Source organism: Desmodus rotundus, chromosome 4 (genome assembly GCF_022682495.2).
Source record: "Desmodus rotundus isolate HL8 chromosome 4, HLdesRot8A.1, whole genome shotgun sequence".
Classification (NCBI taxonomy): Eukaryota; Metazoa; Chordata; class Mammalia; order Chiroptera; family Phyllostomidae; genus Desmodus; species Desmodus rotundus.
Window position 1 is genome coordinate 181,215,520 of NC_071390.1, and position 15,445 is coordinate 181,230,964.

The 15,445-nt window shown below is 65.1% G+C and overlaps 1 protein-coding gene across 3 annotated transcripts; it reads right to left on the reverse strand.

The window, feature by feature from the left end:
* Positions 1–62: 62 nt before the first annotated feature.
* Positions 63–12,247, reverse strand: DGKQ (diacylglycerol kinase theta). 3 transcript variants are annotated; one of them, XM_053922625.1, is made up of 24 exons: positions 11,859–12,247; positions 9,319–9,398; positions 8,597–8,696; positions 8,233–8,318; positions 8,018–8,143; positions 7,668–7,821; positions 7,504–7,575; positions 7,304–7,410; positions 6,975–7,219; positions 6,794–6,884; positions 6,601–6,655; positions 6,416–6,477; positions 5,905–6,055; positions 5,445–5,483; positions 4,791–4,906; positions 3,375–3,526; positions 2,998–3,146; positions 2,696–2,874; positions 2,346–2,446; positions 2,051–2,197; positions 1,824–1,935; positions 1,587–1,739; positions 975–1,076; positions 63–592 (listed from the first exon to the last, which is right to left on the reverse strand). In XM_053922625.1, exons 1-24 carry the CDS (start codon positions 12,130–12,132, stop codon positions 77–79), a joined length of 3,369 nt encoding a protein of 1,122 aa, XP_053778600.1. In that variant the 5' UTR covers positions 12,133–12,247; the 3' UTR covers positions 63–76. The 3 variants fall into 3 exon arrangements, with proteins under 3 accessions (XP_053778600.1, XP_053778601.1, XP_053778602.1); XM_053922626.1 differs by lacking the exon at positions 975–1,076; XM_053922627.1 differs by lacking the exon at positions 63–592 and having other exon boundaries at positions 941–1,234.
* Between the last annotated feature and the right edge of the window lie 3,198 nt (positions 12,248–15,445).

A 15,445-nucleotide genomic window follows, 5' to 3' on the forward strand; every position in this document is an offset into this window, starting at 1 on the left:
GGCCACTGGCCTGCAAACCACCCTCCCTACCCGCTGCTCCCTGCACACCAATGGGAGTGAGATAAGATGGCAGCGCCTAGACTGTATTGTGGCAAATGGGAGTCACAGTGCAAGTAGTGTGGGCTACATGGGAGGCGCCTCTGGGCACAGACACGGGACTGCAGGGCAGGGTCCCCAACCACACCCCACAGGTGGTCCCCACAGACTGCAGCAGCAGGGCCCGTGGGGCACAGGCGGGGGACACCACGGGCACAGCGGCAGGGTGTGCACCCTGGAGGCATATGAAACGAAGCCACAAGCTGTTCAGTGCATTGTGGGTGCAGCTTTGGCAGAAGGTGGGGGAGCAGGGCACAGGTGGGGCAGGGCCACGTCTGAGGTTGAGGCAAAGCCACCAGCCCTGCCAGAGGTGCCAGCAGCAAAGGGACCCTGCCCAGTGTTGACAGTGGAGCCTCTGGGGCCACTGGAGGTTCCCCAGGCAGGCTGAAGGTTTGGTCTGGTGCCTCCTGGGGTCTGAGGTGTGGGTGGTCCAGATTTGGGCCTGTGACCAAGGAAGTCCTGTCTGCTCAGCAGACACTGGGAGCAGCCACGCTGACTGAAAACGAGACGTGAAGTGCCAGGTGTCCTCAGTGATTAAAGTTGGTTCCCGTATGCTTTCTGCCGTCACTGCTTCCTGGGGCCCAGCCCGCTCAGTTCTAGTCCCTTCCAGGCACTTTTGCCCGCTCCTCCCACTGCCTCCAGGCACCACATGCCCTCCTCAGGGTGGTGGCCAAGCGGCCTGGCCTCAGGCCCTGCTGTGCAGTGTGGTCACTCCTGGGTCACAGACAGGCTCATGGTGCTAAGGTCAGGAGGCCAGAGCAGCTGGTGGGCAGGTGCCCCATGTCAGTGCTGGGCACACCCAAGGACCAGCTGAGGTCCAGGGCTGCTGATTCAAAGGGCTCAGTGGAGGGTAGGGGGACACAGGGAGGCCAGCCTACCTGTCCCCCGTGGTGGTGACCTGGGCCCCGGGGAGGGGGGTTGACCAGTGGAGCCTTCGTCCAGCCTGCGTCACTGGTGGGGAAGAAGGCCTGAGGCCAAGGCTGCAGGCCCATCCAACCAATGCGGGGCAGGCCCAAGCTGCTCTGGGGCCTCCCCTCTACTTAGGGACCCCCTCAGAGAGAGGCCTCCCATCTGCTCAGGCATCCTTGGGGGTCCCGGCCTTCTTGGGCTTCTGCTTGGCCTTCCTGAGCATGTGGACCTGTCCCAGGGCAGGTGAGGTCAGAGGGCAGCACACTGTGAACCAACCAACCCTGGTCCCCAGAACACCTTCCACCAGCTTGGTGCATTGGATGAAGGGCAAGCAGCGAGGCTGTGTGGTGGCCACCTGTGGAGCAGGGGCCCCAGCCCCACCACTGCCCAAGAGACACCCGCTGAGGCTCCTGGGCACTCATTTCCACAGAGGGGAGACAGGTGTTCTCCGAGGGCTGGCTGACCTCTCCTGGACCCCGGGACCTCCTGGGGTCAGGGAAGAATGGGCCACACCAGGCTGCCAGCACTGGGCCCACCTCACCCCCATCTCTCAGCCCCACCCGGCACACCCCACGGCTCACCTTGGGGCCCACGGCTGAGATGATCATGTGGCCAGGAGCCTGCACCCAGGGCTCACCATCCACCTGCACAGGTGTGGCCTTGAGAAGGGTGACCCGGAAGTAGGCGCCCTGGGCGATGCGGATGCCGGAGCGCAGCCCGCCCTGGACCTGGCCCTGGTCAGGGGAGGATGGGGTTGCTCAGCAGACAGTGGCGTCTCACTAGCCCTGCCCGACAGCCACCTGCCCACCCGCACTCACCATGTGCATGACGCCCGTCACCCCCACCACCTCCAACAGCCCATCATCCATCCGTGGCTTCTCAAACCTGGAGTCGCTGTCGGGACCCCACAGGTCGGCCCCCGAGCCCCAGCTGTGCCGAGAGAGGGGTGCACAGGTGAAAGTGCAGGCTGCACAGGCCCAGAGTCCCACCCAAGCTGGAACTGAGGCTCAGCTGGACTGAGTCCCCAGGACCCCACCCACGGCACCTGGGGATGTTGATGAAGATGAGGCCCTCGATGCTGGGCAGCTCCACCTCCTGCTGCTCCACCTGCAGCCGGATCTCCCTATGCAGGCTGCGGGAGTGGCTCATCTTCTGCAGCCCGACCCGCACGTACACACCCTTGTTGTGGAACCTGCAGCAGGAGGGCGTGCCAGCCTGTTGCAGCCCCCAGGGGCCAGCCCCTCCACACCCGTCCCTGCTGGGAGTCTCCAGGAAGTGCACTATCACCAGGGGGCAGTCCCTCTCTGCCTGGAGCAGCCCCCACTCCCTCAGTCCTTCACCTGCTCGTGAACTTGCTGGGCTCCTCCTCTCGGGCCTGATGGAAGTCCAGGCTCAGCTCTGCGTCGATGCCAATCCCACAGTAGTTGCTCATCTGCACGATCTGGGGGCAAGACGAGTTCTCCCGTGGCCAGGTCAGCCCTGAGCAGGCGCTGCTGCCCCCTCGAGCCGGGTCCATTGACACCAGCACCCAGAAGGCGGTGCAGTAGGCAGTGCAGGCCAGGCCGGCCAGCAAGCTCTGGGCTGTTGCCGGGCAACCACTGCTCTGCGCCTCAACCTCCCAGCGTAAAACAAAAAGGGGGGGTCACCATAGGCCCCACAGCTGCCACACCCTCTCCCAGGCACACCGTACCTTGGGGGGCTCCAGGTCGGCCAGGCTGTTCTCCACATCGCTGGCCTCATGAGCGTCCAGCAAGATGGTCCAACGGTCCACGAGGACAGCATCCGCCTCGTCCACCGACACCAGCACCGAGAACAGGTCCTCTCCACTGTAGCCCGCCCCCCAGCGGAGGACCCGGCCCAGGTCATTCCCTGGGGCAGGGGGAGAGGGTGGTGACTCCACACACCGCCCCCCAACCCCGGCTTCCACTAAAACGTGGGGCAGGAAGGGATGAACCCACAGGCCCCGCCTCCCGACCCACCGGCTGACCCCACCTGTGCCCAGGGGCAGAATGGCCACAGAAGGCTCCGGGCAGGCCAGCCCGTACCGCGTCTCCTCCAGAGCAGAAAGCACCCAGCCCACGGTGCCGTCCCCACCACACACCAGCACCCGGAAGCGGGGCACCTGGGAGAACACGTGGAGCCTGGCGATAGGGAGACAGGCACTGTCTGCCACCAGCCTCAGCCACACAGGGAAGTCAGGGAAGGAGGTCCAGGCCCAGCAGCCACAGCTCATCCCCCGCCCAAGACAGCCCTTGCGGTTCCAACCCCCAGCCCCGTCCTGTTCCCACCAGCCCGCCCACAGGTATGTGAAAGCCCCGCAGGGGCCTGCCAGGCTGCAAGCCCTGCGGCAGGGCTCCCACCAGACTCACCCAGGAACAGGCCCTCCATTGGTCAGCTCAAAGACCTGGTGAGGGTTCAGCAGCTTCCGGAAACTGCAGAGCAGGTCACGGCCCTTGAGGCCTCCGCTCTTGGGGTTCACAAACACGAGGAGGGGGCAGCAGTCTGGAGGCAGCTTTGTATGCTGACAGACAGGGGCTGAGTTACGGCAGGCATCTCCCCCACCACGCTGCCTGCGTGGGGACTGCCCCAACCTGGAGCCCACCTGGCCAGAGCCAAGCTGGAGCCGCCCCCTTCCAAGGGAGGCACACACCAGGCCCCGGGGGCCACATGGCATCCCCGGTTTGCCAGACTTCTAGGGATACCCCCAAGGCACAGGGGGAACCCATGAGCCTCTGGCCAATGGGGCCGACATGAGGCCACCAGCCTGGGGCTCCAGGCACATGGGCCGCAGCCAGCTGCAGACACACGTCCCCGAGGCTGTGCCCATCATCTCATCCACATGTCACAGCCCAGGCTGGACCCCACCTGCACCAAGAAGCCACCTGGTGCACAGCCCGGGAGGACGCAGCTCCCAGAGCTGCCCCAACCTCGTGGCAGCCAGAAGGCCTGGCTCATGGGGAGTCGACACATGTTCCCTGGGCTCGGGATAAAGCCCCCCGCAACCCCCAAACAGTGCCCAGGACCCAGCAGACAGGAGGCTGGAGTGCCCACAAGCAAGAACCAGGAGGGGCTGGGGTCCCTACAGTGAGGTGGCTGGTTGACAGAAGACATACAGGCTAGGCACAGGCCAGGGGCACGCTGGGGTGACGTGTGGCCCGCCAGGCAGGGCTGCCTGAGGCACCACTCACCTGCTGGCACTGCCCGCCAGCTCTGCCCCTGGGGCTCTGATCCTCAGGCTGCACCCGCTGGCTGGCTGCCCTGCCCTGCGCTGGCTCAGGGTGGGGAGGGGCAGCGGGGACCTGCAGGCCCTGCCCGCCTGTCACAGACCCTGAGCTCACTGCTGTCCCACTTCCCCTCGAAGGGCTTGGAGCCAGGGGCAGAGCAGCCATGGACACCAGGGGCTCTGGGGGCCTCCGGGTGAAAACCACAAGCTCTGGGAGGGCACAGGGTACGGGGCAAAAGGCGCGAAACCTTCGCCCTGCCCCGATCCTCACCCCAGAGCAGTAAGGCACCAGGGACCCCTGCTCCAGGCAGTGCTAGGTCTTCAGGGCAGCATCTGGTCAGAGAGCGCCACCTGCTGGCCCAGGCAGCCAAGGTTGCAAGCAGGGGTCCCAGGGCCTGCTGAGGCCCCACCCAGTGACCCCAGAGAGGGTGAGGGCCATGGGGGGTCCTCACAGTCCATGCAGGCCTCCCACATGTGTGAACTAGGTGTGTGCAGCCAACCCCCGAGTGTGAGACAAAACCAGCCATGGAAACCACGTCCCCCAGTCCCAGTGCCCACTCACCAGCACGTCTGGGAGCACCAGGGCGGTCAGCGGCCGGCCATGCACAGCCGTGTCCTTGACCAGCATGTACAGCCGTTCAGCCTCTGCAAAGCAGGCCACGTCCAGCACCACAGCACCTGTGGCAGGTGGGCTGTGAGCACAGGCCACGGCCAGTTTCAGATAAGCCCACCCAAAGGCATCTGTACGTTGTGGGCCCCCCATCCCCGGGGTAGCCTTCATGGATGGCTGGACATCACGGAGACAGGACATGGGGGTGGACGTTAGCAAGGCAGTAGGACGCAGGACGGAGCAGCAGGGCACGTCCTCACTCCCCGCCCGCAGAGCCCCAGGGACCCATGGGGGGTGAGCCCACAGGAATGGAGGACGGATAACTGCTGAGAACCCAGAGAGGGGACATGGGCTCAGGGCGCTGTCCTCCCATTTCTGGTAGCTGTCGAGTTTTCAGTGAGAAGGATGTGAACCCATGGGCAGAACGGTAACGTTCTCTGGCCTCAGTCCTGGTTTAGCCAGGAAACAAAATGCATTTCCCCCACACGTGGTCCCCGGGAGGAGAGAGGAGAATCGGGTGTGACAGGGCACGGCCCCATGGAGGCCAGATGGCAGGGCTCTCGCTCTAACTGTCCGGCCACCCCGAATGTGCAGGGTGCAGCTCACCTTGGGAGGCATAGACATTGCTCACGGACACCAGGCCAGCTGCAAAGACAGGCTGTGGTCAGGGTGCAGGAAAGAGCAGAGGCCAAGGGGCCCCCAACACCCCCAGGCCGCTGCCCCCACCCACTCTGCTCAGGGGAAACATCACACCACACTGCAGGGTCAGTGACCCCAGGAAAGGGAACCCCCAACTCCAGGTGCAGCAGACTCCCTACCCCGCCCCTGGGGCCCAGAGTAGAGACTGGACTTCAGGAGGCTTAGAAGCCCCTCAGAGGAGGGGCCACCGTCTGAGTCTGGGAGGTGTGGAGAGACCCGCTGGGTGGGTCACCAGCTGAGCAAGGGCTGTGACTCGGAGGAGGGCGTTGGAGGGCCCGACCTCATCCAGCAGCCCCTACAGCCTGTCTCAGGTCCCCTCCCCTGTCCCCAGTGACCAGTAGCCCCAGGCCAGCCCAGGTGATCACACCTTTGGTGGCCACAGCCTCATCTAACAGACTGCTATACTCCTGCGGGGACAGGCCGGGAGGCAGACCACCAACGAACAGGGAGACTCGGGGGGCCACAGGCCTGCTCTCGGCCAGGTAGAAGCGGGTCTGACTCATCTGCCGCAGGGACATCTGTGGGGAGGGAGGGGCGGTGCTGAGCAGAGCACAGCCCAGTAGCTGGTGCCAGGCCCCTCCACAAGCACCCAACCAGGGCCCCTGGGAGGGTCCCCAGGCTGAGCCGCCCCCAGAGGATGGAAGACACAGCTTCCTCCCTGCACCCCTCAGGGGCTCCGGGGTCTGAAGCCTCAAACCCAGATTTTCAGGAGCAGGTAACCTGTTAGGATGCAGATGGATCTGCCAGGCCCCGGAGAGGGCACTTCTGTCAAGGACAGCCAGCTGCCCACCAGAGTGGCCATGGGGTCCCTCTCTATGAGGCAGAAGCCGTAGCCAAAAGCCAGCAGCGCCCAGGGGCCAGCGTCCACACCCACTGACCTGCCGGATGTCATGAAGCCGGCTGAGCAAAAGCTCTTCGTCCGCCAGCACCGTCCGCTGCACTGCAGGGTGGGAGGCACAGCCGTCAGCGCGGCACTGCACCCGCCCCTGTGGATGGCCGCCCCAACACTCCAGGGCACCGGAGGCAAGCCAGCTGGGGCATTGGCTGCGGGCCACCCTCTCACCTTGCCTGCTGCCCATGAGGACCTCCACCAGCTGGAAGCTCTCAGGACCCTCAGCCTGTGGGGACAGAAGTGGGGTTATCAGGCTGGGACCAACCGACACCTCCCTAGGACACTCAGATGGGGCATCCACACCCGGCTAGGGCGGCTGCCTGGCCCGCTGGGAGGCCAGGACCAGTAGGCCCAGGGTACACACCTGGCGCCCGAGGAGCGGGAGGACCTCCAGCACCACGTTCCGAGCAGTGCTGTCTGCAGTCACACGAATGGAGACATAGGCCACACCCACCCTGCAGGGAACAAGCTCAGGAGCTCTGGCCACACTTCCCAGCCCTCCCGGTGCCCGCTGGCAGGACCTGTGCCCAGGGCCGGGGTCTCACTTGAGCCAGGCGGGGTAGACCTTCAGGACGTCCTGGGTGCGGGGCAGGGCACGGATGATCCAGGCATCGGCCACAGGAACGCTCTCGGGGGGCCCGGGGCCCCTGCTGCCCTCCTCCTCCAAAGCCCCGCCACTCTGGGCCTGGCGCCTGGCGCCAGGGTCACCAGCCCACAGCACTGCAGGGAGCGCCTGCAGCTCAAAGTCGCCAGGGTCCTCCGTGAGGTAGTAGGCTCGCAGGGCGGCATCCTGCGGGGTGGGGTCTGGGGTAGAAGAGCTGCCCACTGGGGGGCCCTGCCGCCGCCCCGCACCGGCTCTACCCACCCCGCTTACCAGCACCTCCTTGCTCCCCGCCAGGCGTGGAACGCTGATGACTCGGAAGTGACCCCGATGCACAGCATCGCTGCCGTCAAAGATCCTCAGCATCTGCTTGACTGGCCCTGGGGGAAGGGGCGTGAACCCGCGGCGGGATGGGGGGAAGGGGAGGGGGACAGGGCTGGGGACCTGGAAGGGGTGGGGGACTGGGCACGTACTTGACTCCTGCGGAGGCACCTCTCTGCCTGGGCAGGCTGGAGCGCTTCTGTCTGCACCGGGGTCCCCCTCGCCTGTGGGATGAGCACAGCAGGCCTCTCACTCTCGCCCCACCCGCCCCAGGCCCCTGCCCGCTGCTCCTCGGCAGCACCCACCCCGTGCTCACCGGGCTCGGGGACCACACTCTCGGAGATGCGGAAGCAGTGCATCTTGCTGAAGTTGCGAGACAGCAGGCGCACGCACGCGGGGGGCAGGATCATGGTACGCAGGCGCCCTAACGAGCACTCGGGGGTGAGCGCCGCGGAGCAGACTGTGTGGACCTTGGGGGTGTGGGCGGGAAGCACGGCCTTGAGCCTGAGGCAGGACAAGCAGGTCCAGGCCAGCCCTCCGGGATCCCCAGACTGACGGCTTCTGCAGAGCCTCACCCAGAGGGAGCCCCGACTCGCAAAATGGGGCCCCCACCCCGAAAGATCAGCACCCATAGAAAGAAGGCGCCCGCGCCCCGCCCCACCGCACCTGGACGTTGCACCACTCGCAGCGCAGACCAGCCAGCACGTCGGAGGAGCCACAGGTCCTCCGGCAGACCTCGCACCGCGCGCCCGAGGGCAGGTTCCCCTCCCGCCAGTGGTGGAGGTGCACATCCTGCAGGGTGGGGGGGGGCGGGGGGAGCATCAGCAGGCTCCACCCGCCCTGCTGCCACCCCCACCCCGGCCTGTACTCCAGCCACTCACGTGGTCCTGGTGCCCGTCCTGGTGGCACTGGCGGCAGTCGCTGCAGGCGAAGGGCACACAGTCGGGGTGAACGTGCAGCTCACACACTGGGGGGTGGGCAGCGTTAGGGGTCTCTCACGGCTCCCCACGGGCCCTGCACCCCTCACCACGCTGTCTCTAAGCTTCCCGAATCTGAACAACAGCTCAGGAACAGCCCCCCACCTCTCCCTGCAGGGCCCACCTCAACATGCAGCCAGCAGCCAGACCCTGCTGACCGGCCTTGGCAGCTCGAGAACCCAGAACACCCCCACCTCCACCCCGCCCCTCAGGCCACCTGGCTGGGCCATCCTGGGCAGCAGGGGCCAGGGGCCTGGGTCAGCAGTACCTTCGCAGCGGAGTGCAGGGGCCTCCAGGCTCTTGCGGCACACAGCACAGAACTTGCGCTTGTAAAGCCCCCGGGGACCAAAGCAGTGGGCCACAGGGACCTGGCGGGGGCAGAGCCCAGCCTAAGCCAGAGCCCACTGCCAACCCCCACCCCACACACCTCAACCCACACCCATCACAACTCCACACCACCTGCCTAACCGCTGCAGCCCCCCAGGCCCTTCTGCCCAGTGCTTACATGGTGCTGTGAGGGGTCCTCTGGGACTGCCCTGCACAGCCACTGCCCCACTCTGTGCAGGGCCAGCGCTGCCCTGGGCCTCCCGTGGTGATCCCAAGAAGCCCCTGCTGCAGGGGGTGGGGGGCACCACTGCTGGTCCTTCCCCCCAGCTGTGCTGACCACTTCCCAGTCTGCCCCCAGTGGTACATGTGGGCAACCCAGAGGGAACACAGGTGGAAGAGGGCCCACCCACAGACAGGGGGCAGTACAGGAGACCACGGAACAAGCGACAACCCCGGGGAAGTGAGGGGTGGCTGCTGCCCTGGGAGAGGCTCACAGGCAGGGACACAGCCCTCGAAGCTCGGGAACCCACCCAGCACAAAGAAACACTCCCACCCCTGACCCCAGGCTGGTCCCACTGCCCACCCCATCCATCCTGAGACCTGAGCACCAGCTCCAGCCCCTCCGCCCACCCAGCACGCTCAGCGCCTGCACTCCATACGCACGCGGACCAGGCTGGGCGCCACACTGGTGCAGGGAGTCTTCACCTGCTTCAGGCACTTCTCGTGGGACATGAAGTTGCAGACTGTGGGAAAAGAGCCACAGGCATTGGCCTCTGTCCTGCCCAGAAATCTATAGAGGCCCCAGGAAAGGCACGCAGATGGGAGGCCTCAGCCAGTGGGCCCACTGAGGGTCATGGTGGGGCAGCAGCGTTCTGACAGGGTGGAGTCCCCATCACGGTGGGTGCACTGTGCCACAGCTGCTGTGGCCACCTCCTCAGGGCAAGTCACTGCCGGCTCCCAGCCCACCCCACCATGGGAGCGACGGGGAGCGTGGTCCCTACCACCCACGGGCATGGCCAGCATGGTAGCAATGGGAAGCTGCAGCAACAGCCTCCCCCAACCCTCTCGGAAGTGCCAAGAAACACCCTGACCCTCTGCCCCACCCCACCCCACCCCTCATCTGGAGAGCCCAGAGCGTGCGTGGAGCAGGGGTCTGATGGCTGTGACCATCCTGGGTGACGTATCTGGTGCCCTGAGAGTGGCCCCTGCTCCCAGGCTTAGCTCTCCTTCCAGTCTCTAAGAGGGGTGGGCAGGTGGATGGGCACCTGGGCACACCCCCCCGCCAGGACCAATTTGCCAGGGACACCCTCCCCAACCCCACAGCTGCATGCACACCCAATTAGGCCTCCCACATGCTGTGTCTGCTGGGACCCCCAGCCAGTCTGTGCCAGGCTGGGACCCCACTGAGGCTGGCAGGACGGCTGCCCCTGCCCCTGTCCAGGTTGGGCAGGCCAGAGGCCCTGAAGGTGGTGAGCACTCAGACCGCACTGTGCTCCTGAGGCCCACCTAAGAAGGGGCACCCCCACTGGTCCTGGGGGGCCCAACAAGACTCAGGCTCAGCTGGGAGATGGACTCAAAGATGGACAGGAGGGGGAGGCCTGGAGCGGCCAGAGCAGCCTCCAGTGGCAAGTGCAGCAGGGTCGGGTCCGTCAGGATGGGGGTGGGGGCCCGCAGCAGGGTGGGCTGGACCAGGCTTCAGGGGCCCAGGCAGTGGGCAGGCGGTAGAGGGACAACTCTCCAACATAGCCTTGGGTGAGACTGCCCACGGGGCCTCGAGGTAGCTCCGTCCCAGGCTGGCAAGAGCAGCTCCGAGGCCTATCTTCCCAGAAAACTCCAGAAGCAGTCTGGGCTTGGGCAGGAGAAGTGGGGAGACACAGAGGCCGAGGTATGAGCCCCGTCAGCTTCCCCTCCCAGCAGCCAGGCTGGCTCTGCCACAGAAGGCAGCAGCTGTGGGCAGGCGGTGCCCAGCTTCCCCTCTGGCTCAGGAAGATAGAGTGCCGTCACCGCACACCACGCATCCTGGGCGCTCCTGCCGGGAAGGGGCTCTTCCTCCACACCCTTATCAGGCTCCTCTGCTTGCAGAGATCGCCAGCCCCTTCTCCGCAGAAGGGGAAGGAGATCCACACAGCTGCCCAGAGGAGGCCACTGTGTCATCCCCACACCCAGCCTTTGTCTGTGAGCTGCTGGGCCCTTCACACCCGGAGCCCTGCCTTCCCTAGTTCTCACCCACTTGGGGACTGTGGATGGAGCCTGGGACCTGGGGCTGGCTCCACCTGCACCAGCAAGTCTCCCACCATAGGGGAGCCTCCTGGCCCTCCAGGGGGAGGCAGGGCAGGGCGGTGTGTCCAAGGTGACAGAAAAACCAGGGGCAACCACCCCACGCCAGCCTCCTGTGTGAGAGAAGACATCCTGTGTGAGAGGCCCCGACTTGTCACTACCCCGATTGAACCAAGTCTCTGTAGACTTCTACCTGAGTTGTGCCTCTGTCCCTACGGCCAAAGGCCTGACTCCCTGAGCAGGGCAAGGGCTCCCCACCCCACCACCCTCAATGTCCCTGGGCAGCTGGATGGGGTCCCCCAGCCTGCCCACCTGCCCTGAGGAAGGGCACAGGACTAGAAGAGAGCAGACCCTGAAGCATACACACCCTGGCTGCCCAGGAGCCAGGGGAGGGAGGGCCTTTATGCCCAGCCGGCAGCTTGGCAGCTGGATGGGAGCCCTGTTGGGGCATGCCGAACTTGGGATGGCTGGCTGTCCGGGAGCCTAAGCCTGAGCAGAGCAAACACCAGGCCCCTATGTGCAGCAGAGTGCACGCACCTGAGCGAGAATGGACCAGTACCAGGGCACAGGGGCCAGCCGGCCAGGCCAGCCCTACCTGGGGGAGTCGGCCTGCTCAGGGTGGGCTGGCCTCATCCCCCAGTCACTGCACCTGTCCCCTGGCTCACCCTGCCCCGCGCAGGGGGTTGGCGGCCACGCTCTTCCCCCATTGGATTCTGACCCAGGTGAGGAAGCCCAGGGGAGTCCTGGGGAGGGGCCGCGGGCACCCGACACCCTGTACCCCAGACAGAGCTGGTCCTCATCACCTCCAGGGAAGGCTCTTCCCACCCGGTGGGAAGGCCAATGCTGGGCCAGAGTGCAGAGGCCAAAGATGAGGCGCCCGTTTGGGGCCAGGGGCTGCGGTCTGCGATGGGGTCGCGGGCGCTCACCGTCGCACAGGAAGCCAGCCAGCCCCCAGATGAAGTCGGAGCAGAGGTGGCAGTAGGTGGGCTTGGTGAGCGTCACCTTCCGGAAGGTGTGGCCCGGTGCTGCGGGACCCGGGGTCCTGGCGCCTGCCCGCTCCGGCCCAGACCCCGGCCCGGACCTCTGCCCCAGCCGCGCGCGGCCTCCACTGCACAGATCGGGGCTGGAGGCCGGGCTGCCAGTGCGCGGCGAGCCGCCGCCGAGCCAGGCGCGGGGCCCGGGCTCGGCCGCTGCCGCCATACCCGGCCCGGGAGGCCCGAGCCCCAGCGGCTGGCGAGAGCAGGGTGCGTGCTGCTGGAAGAGTCTGTAGTCCCCGGTCTCCCCCGCAGTACGCGCCCGGCTTCCGACTGCGCCCGCCGCCACTGCGCAGGCGCGCACTCTTGGACCCTGCCCAGGCCTGGCGGCGGAGCTGGGCTGGACCTCGAGGCTGAGCTGGGCGCGGCCTCTTGGGCGGGGCCTGAGGAGGAGGGGCGGGCAGGAGCTAGGGCTGGGGGCGGGGCTTAGGGAATCAGGGCCTACCGGAGTAGGCCCGAGGGGAGGGGCCTGGTTGGAGGCGGGGCCTGGAGGGCGGGAGGCGGGGCGGGTCTTGCAGAGCTGGGGTCCTAGCCAGGGTCCCAACGTGGCTGTGTGGGGTGACCTGGCGAGCAGAGGAGGACTCCGGTGGCAGCAGGCCGCCCGCCTGACCCCGGAGCCGGGACTCAGTTCTCTGCTTGCGGCTCCCTGACACCCACGCGAGGCGTTTGCACCTGCGGCGTCCAGGCGCGCGCCTGCGCAATCCAACTGCTCTTACGCGGTCCGGGGATCCATCCTTTGGCTCGCGGTTGTACAGGGCGACCCACCGCGCGCGCGGCACAGCCTGAGCCCTAGGGTGGGCTCGCGGTCAGGCTGGCGTCCACAGTGGAGGGGACCATGGCGACGGCCCTGGGCTGTGCGGGCCTTGGGGGTCGTCGGACGCCCGGCCCCTGTCCTCACCACAAATGGGGACTGAAGCTCCCGGCCTGCGGCGACCAGAACTGCCTCGCCTATTCGCGGCAGGGTGCCTCCTCCCATCAGTTCTCCCTTTGGAAGCCGGAGGGGCTGACCTCACTCCCTCCGCTCCCTGGCCTCGCGTTCCCGGACCCCTCCCCGGAATGAAACCCCGCCTCATCGCGCTCCCAGGCAGGCACTGAACCTTACCCCAGCCCCTAGCCCTGCCGGCGGGGCACCCCAGCATGCACAGCACTGTCTTGTCCAGGCAGCTCTGGGGACGTGTTCACTCGGTAGTCTTGCCCCCTCGCCTGCCAGCACTCCAGGGCCCCTGTTCCTGTCAGCCCGACCGCGGACTGCAATGTCAGTGGCCATGGTGGGCATCGTGGGCCGAGGGGTTTGCTGGGGACCCACCTGGTCCCTGCCGAGTCGTGGGCTGCCCTCCAACCAGGTGCCCACCCCAGCACTGCGACCATGGGCTGCAGGGCCTTGGAGAAGCTGCCTCCTGTGGGTGCCGGAAAGGGAGGGAGAAGAAAAATGAGGGGGGGGGGAGCATCCAAACGGGAGAAAACAGGGTGTGAAGGCCCTGGTATGGGGTGATCCAGGAAAAGCAAGGCACCCCTTCCCACGGGATTCCTCAGACAGTGTCCACATACTGCAGCCGAGCACCCAGCTCTGAGCTCAGCTCCCTGCCCCTCCTCCCCCTCCCCAGAGCCTTGAGCAGGATGGCTGTGAGCGCCTGGGTCTGCTCCTCTCTGCCTGTCTCAACAGCACCACCCACCCCCAACCTGCCCTCGGTCAGGCCACAGGTGACATTGCACTTCACACACATGTCCATGGACACAGCTCGGCCACTGAACGGGCTGCTGGACACACAGACTGTCTGAAAGGTGTGTCCCAGCCTCCCTGCACTTGGGGACCCCAGCACCAGGCTTGTAAGCAGTGGAATCACTGAAGAAAAAGCACAAAAATACAGAAAATGTGACACCAAATAGATGGCAAGAAGGGCACCTGTTTCCAGTCCTAGCTGAGACAGGCCAGTGTCACCTCGATCCACTCAGGGGACGTACATGGCGGGTTTTTCAAGGGGCTGCGATGTCCCCGAGGGTCCACTGTGGGGTTACAAGTAAACCTGAGTGAGCAGATGGATTCACAAGCACAGGATCTGGGAGCACCACGGACCAACTGCACCTGCAGCACAGAGGTACCCCCCTTCCAATGGGGGCGGTCACCATTCAGTGAGGCTTCTGGTGAGTAGGCCCTCTTGACTGGCCTTCTTCCCGTGTTCTCAGGCCACAAAGAGGCCCATTTGTGGAAGAATTGTTTGTCTTTGGATACCTTTTTTCATCTACACTTTGTATCATCAGAATGAAAGAGAAAAAAGCACAAAATAAGAAATACATTTTATGTTGTCTCTTTTTACAATGATTTCACAATATCATTTTCCAGGGAGAAAAGAGAAAGATCACTGAGCCCCTCTGGCCCAGCTGATTGGAAAACCGATCAAGACACCTGTTTGCCGAGGCTCCCTCTGCGCAGCTCATCACTGGCTCCCTCCCGCCCGCCATTAGAACTACAGTCTCGTTTGGAGAGAACGCTGTCGAGTCTCTTCTGTCGGCCAGCTGGAAAGTGTTGGGTGCCCTTTCCTGGGCTGTGCTAATCTAAGACGCCCCTACTGATTGGGGGCTTTCTTCCACCATGTCCATGTCACATTGCTGTGAGGTCCCAGCTTATCTTGTCAATGCCACCTGGTCAGGTCAGCAGCGTCCAGCAGTTTCTGTGACTCGCTCCTCTTGGTGAGTTGCCATGCATGTCCCTGGATGCACCGGCATGTCTGGTATTAACTTCACGATGCAGAGAAGTAACTGCAGGTAATGTAAACACACCCGGCTAACCCCAGCCGATGTTTCCACAACTCGACTTCCCCTTGGCCAGATCCTGAAAGTATCATCACCTCCCCAGTGTCCCCCAGCAAGAGGGGAAGTGTGACAAAGGGAACCCAAGACAGTGTGGAGACATCCAGGCTCACACTATCTTAGTTTAGCAAAGTTTACAGAACCACATGACCCCATGGTGAAGGCCCTTTGTGAATGCAGGCCACTGTGTAGGCCTGCTGTGTCCCCGAGGTGCCCAGTGCCACGCTGTCTCACTACTCTGGCCTCGGGGCCTGGTCTAGGACAGCACACACCCTCCGGTGTGTTTCAGGTGTGGGCAGGACCAGGTGCCCAGAAGCCGAGTGCTGGCCTTGTCTGGCCCCTGCCGTCCTGCGTGGTGGCCCTCCCCCATCATCAGAGCAGCAGCACGGTGTCTGTGCCCAGGATCTGTTTGGATGAATCCAGTCAGGGGTGGTATGGTGACAGAGTCCGAGACACCTGCCTCTGAAGGAACAACCGGTTGCTTGCATTTCCCGGGAGAAAGGGGTGCTGCGCGCCACGCAGGGGCGCATGGGGAAGCCCCAGTCCAGGTCAGGAGGCAGAAGCAGGAGCCAGGAGAGTGTGGCTCAGAGCCCCGGGTGGGGACCTCACAGGAAGGAGAGGGCGAGGCAGTGCAGGGGTCGGTGGTGTGGGCACACTCAGTGGCCTGGCCT